General features: G+C 34.8%; 1 protein-coding gene across 1 annotated transcript; it reads left to right on the top strand.

The window, feature by feature from the left end:
- Nucleotides 1-4,487: 4,487 nt before the first annotated feature.
- On the top strand, nucleotides 4,488-5,126 carry LOC149568253 (putative protein Brevis radix-like 3). Its single transcript, XM_089816702.1, has one exon. The coding sequence runs from the start codon at nucleotides 4,488-4,490 to the stop codon at nucleotides 5,124-5,126; it is 639 nt and encodes a 212-aa protein (XP_089672828.1).

The raw sequence follows: 5,126 nt of genomic DNA on the forward strand, positions 1-5,126 counted from the left end.
TAATGATTGCATTTTAATCACTCTAAACCTTGAAGTGGTTTTCCTAGAAGAAATGTCAATTGCTATTGAAGGAGAATCTAATAGGTGGGATATTGTAAAATTAAAGAATTTAGGAGCTTACTTCCATTGCAAAATTAATGGTCACAACAAAAGGGATTATCAATCTTTAAAAAATATCCATTTTGTGCTCAATGTGGCAAACCCTATCTTTTTCCTTGTGTATCTTGATAGTGACAAACATGATAACAATGAGACTCCTTTCAATGGAGTTAATCCTAATAAGAAAAATGAAACTAATGTTGATAAAACAAAGGAGGTTCAAGAAGAAAGCTTAGACAAACATCTGGGTTAATTTATTTCTGTCACCAACCCCCTATTTGAAGAAGATTATGAAGTTAAGACTTGCAAACTAGACTATTTTGAAAGACACCCAAAACCCATTAGCTTGTCAACAACTATGTATTTTGGTGAAAAGAGAAAAACTTAATGAAGATAATGCCCCTAAGAAACATGCTTAACTGATAGCTCTATGTAATATTAAAGAAGAGGGCAACAAAATAAGAGATAATGAACAACATTCTATAAAGTAGACCATGACCAAAGTTAACGTCACATCTTCCCTAGTAGGCCATACTAAGGATGCCCAAAAACCCTTCACTGTGAAAGAAGATCAAGAAGTGAAGGGAAATGGATTCATTGCAATTGTAAGCAAGATAAAGAAAAGAAAGACATATGAAAGAAGTAATAGTGTCAAGAATAATGAGAAACACAATAATATCAAAATCTCCAAGCTCCCCCCACCAAATTAATTATGATGATGAATATCCATAGCTAGAATATTTGAGGTTTGGAAATGCTTGATAGAAAGTACATTGTTAGGAATTAGTGTAATAAGATGCACAAGAAGGAAATTATATACCTTCAAAAAATTAAAGTTATTAGGTATCATGCTTTTAATACTCTCAAATTGCCATGGGACAATGCCACATGTATGTTCTCGAGTCATGTTAGAGGTAAAGGGGGTGTGATTTTATTGATTGGACCTCAAGGGCTAATAAGATATTAGTAATGGAGTGTCTCCTTATAAAAGAGTTATTTGGGTGCTCATTAAATGTAATGATCTAATGATGGGGGTATGTATATATATGCCCCCAATGATTATACGGAAAGAGCTAATTTATGGGACTGATTAGAAGACAACCTTCTTAATGCATGTTGGAATACACTTAAGAGGAAATTCTATATAAGTGATATCTTAGATAAGATAGAAAGGGAGTATAATAATATTTGGTTCACCTAGTGCAATAATCAATCCAATAAGAACATAATATATTCTAGATTGGAAAGGATATGCATGAATTCCTTTATACTTGACTTCTCTGACTTTCCTAGGAAGAATCATGTGAATGTATCCCCAACTAACATCTTTGATCACTCTCTCATTTGTGCTTTCATTACTCCTAGAGACTCAAGCACCCATACCATGAGACATAGATGTAAGAACCCATTCCATTTCAACACTTCCTTATTGCAAGATGAAGACTCCTTGGAGGCCATTAGGACTGTCACTACTCTCTCTAAATTTTGTAACCTTAGAGCCTCACTTTGGGACAAATGGGATCAATTGGTGGAGGTTTGGAAAAAAATATTTTAAATTATTGTGACACAAAAAGCCATTGATAGAAAATAAGAGAAAAATTTCTATAAGAAGAAACTCAACTCAGTTGAGAAATATATCCAGAATAGAGGGAATGATCAAGTTTAGGAACAAGAACTAATCCATGCTAAAGAAAAAAAAAAGAAAAAATAAGAACAAAAAAATTCAAGGACAAAAAACAGCTCGAAGGTGATAGAGAGACTAAATGCTTTTTTAATATGATAAGAGCCAAACAAAATAGAGAGGACTTAGGTGGCATTCAGGGAGAGAATGGGCAATAATAATGAAATTCTAAATACTTTTGTGTAGTTCTATAAAAAAAAAAATTGTCTGAAAACTCAATAGTGAAAATCAAGTAGCCATAAATCATTGCATCAATCTTATTCCTAAGAGAGTGACTATAGATCAAGCCAACTTTCTCCAAAAAAAGATTAACCCAAAAGAAATAGATGATGCTATTGGATCCTTGACTAATGGGAAATCTCTTGGTATGTATGGACTTTCATCCAAATTCTTTAAGATTAACAAAGAGTGGATTTCATGTGAACCATTGGAATTGTATTAATATGCATTTGATTTTGGTTCTCTTGGGGAGAAACTTAACAGAGGAGTGATTAGGCTCTTACCTAAAAGTGGTGATAAAACTAAACTTTATAACTAAAGGTTTATTACTTTGTTAAACATGTCATACAATATCATTGCAAAATTTTTGGTCAAGAGAATCTTTGATCTTCTTAATGACACTGTATGTTCTACACAAACTGACTTTATCAAAGGTAGATACATTCTTACAAGTTGGGAGGTAATGCTTTGGGCCAAGATGAATGGTCTACATGTTTCCATGATCTTGTTTGATTTTGAAAATGCATATAATAGAATTGAAAGATAATTTTTTCTCAATATGTTGAAGGCTTTTGTATTCCCTCTTGACTTCTGTAATTGGGTCAAGATCTATTCAAGGACTCATCAACTATTATTGAAGTTAATGGTGAATTATCAGATTCTATCCCTCTTGGTAGATCCATTAGACAAGGATACCCCTTGACACCTGTGCTCTTTGTAATTATTGCAAATGCTTTATCTTACATTCTTAAGAGCTCAAAGATTGGGCCCTCGATTAAAGGAATCACACTACCCAATAAGGAATAATTGTTAATTGAACAATTTGTTGATGATACTACCCTAGTTGTTAAATTGAATGAAGAGAATTTTGACAATGTGTTCGACATACTACAATTGTTCAATTTAGCCTTAGGTGCTACAATTGCCCCAAATAGATCCACCATGTTGAGATGACTTGATTCTCCCTCTTATTGGCTAAGCGGTAGATAGTAGTAGTGGTCTAGTCTAGATACTTTTGTTGGATACCTAGGGATAGCTTTTTCTATAAACCCTTCTATAAAGGATACATGGACATGGATTTTCAAAAAGATAAAAAACAAACACCTTAAATGGAAAACACACATGTTGTCCATTGTTGGTAGGGCACAAGTTGTTTAAAAAGTATTCTCATTTCATGATGTTTACTATGCCTTTGATTGGCTTTTATCCAATTATCAAACCAATAAACTAGAAAAGATACTAAGGGATTTCTTGTGGTCTAATGGGCTTGGAAATTGAAAGAGGAACATTGTTAAATGGGAATGATGTTGTTCTTGTAGTGAAAATACAAAAGTTCTTTTTATTTCATTCAAACAATAGAAATGTCTTTGTATTTATTTACTTTCAAATATACATTGATTTTTTCAAACAATGAAATGAAATGATATACTGAACAGGAAAAAGTCTCACACAAGCCGTGAGTATAGCTCATTGTATTAAATTTCTTTCATAAGGAAATATATAAATAGATACATATGAATGAAAGAAAAGAGGAGTAGAGATAACTAGTCATTGCCTATTGCTTTGACTGGTTATAAACCCTCTTTTCTGGCGCACTCATCCAGCTTCGAGCTCCATGATATCCAGCATCTGTAAAAACATGGAAGCAACTGATGTTAGATCCCGAAGGATCTAAGCAAGACTAACTATCTCTACAACGACATATTCTATCTATTGATGCATTTCGAAAGAATATAAACTGAAAAGAAAGAAATAAAAGTCATTGTGAGTGTCACGAGCCCGTGCTCGAACCTCACAGGACAAGATGCTACAGGATTACATCAGCTAAATAATGATTGCCATCAAAATGTTGATTACAGGTCGCCCATGCAATGCTTCATCCAATTGACCAGACTATAGATTAACCATTCTCAAGCACACAAAAGAGTCAATAGTTTCTGAAGCAAAAGCTAGACGGAGATGATAATTCTGACTATGTAAAGCTAGCAATGCATGCAGATGTGTCAAGTACTCAGGAAGTGTATGCTGGATCACTAAGAAAGGGATGCCTCACACAAAGATTTTGGATGAAAGATCTTTGATTTGGTTCTCTGGGAAGGAGGAAAAACAATTGAGGTTGAATGTTGTTTCTAAGATCATTGCAGGCCAGTGTACTTCAAATTTCCATCGACAACCTCGGCCTAAAAAGGAGTATTAATCATTTTCTTTAATATATGGGAATGGGGAACAGTCGCTTGATTTGATTTGCAAGGACAAGGAGCAGGCAAAAATTTGGTTTGTTGGCCTAAAGGCATTAATCTCTAGGACTCAGTCTCACAAACTCTATGCCGAGTCATGGAGTGATGGAGGACTTCAATCTAATGCTAGCAGCCCTACTAGACACACACGAAGGAAGCAACCATTTTCTTTTGTGGATGATACAGAAAAGTTCTCACAATTGGGATCAAATTGAATGTAAAGAATCTCAAGCAGCAGTGTGAAAGCAAAGATGCTAAATTTGAGCAATATGAGTGTGAAATTGAAGAAGCACAAGCACTTGCCAGGGAGGAAACTACAAGGTGTAAAGCTGCAAACGAGGTTATTAGTCTTAACTGGACAGCTGAAGGATATGGCTAATAAACTCCCAATGAAAACACAAACAAGCAATATGAGCACATTGCTTTCACCCCATCTGATTGCGTTGCATGAACTACTATCTCCAACATATCCTGGTCTCGCAGAGTTTCCAAAAAAAGAAGATATCAAATTCAATGACCATAAGTTTTATTTAAGTCCTACTACTCGAGTTCTTAGAGACATACGAGTAAATGGTTCACGCAGTCCACCTGTCACCCATAACACACCATCAAGTGCTGTGGGAAGGGGTTTTGGTTATCAAAACTCAGCTAGGTCAACAGAAGGTGCTCAACGTATAGGAAGCAAGATCAAAGAAAACATTAATAAGGTGTGTCAAGAAGAGAATGAGCACCCACCTTACACGGAATGGGTAGAACAAGATGAGTCTGCTGTGTATTTCACATTCGTGACTTTGGCAGATGGTCAAAAAGATCTTAAGTGTGTGAGATTTAGCCAAAAGTGTTTCAGTAAAAGAGAGGCAAAGAAATGGTGGACTAAGAACAGATTATGA

The sequence above is a fragment of the Cupressus sempervirens genome, chromosome 3, assembly GCF_028749045.1.
Source record: "Cupressus sempervirens isolate cs-2001-9-10 chromosome 3, ASM2874904v1, whole genome shotgun sequence".
NCBI classification, from domain to species: domain Eukaryota; kingdom Viridiplantae; phylum Streptophyta; class Pinopsida; order Cupressales; family Cupressaceae; genus Cupressus; species Cupressus sempervirens.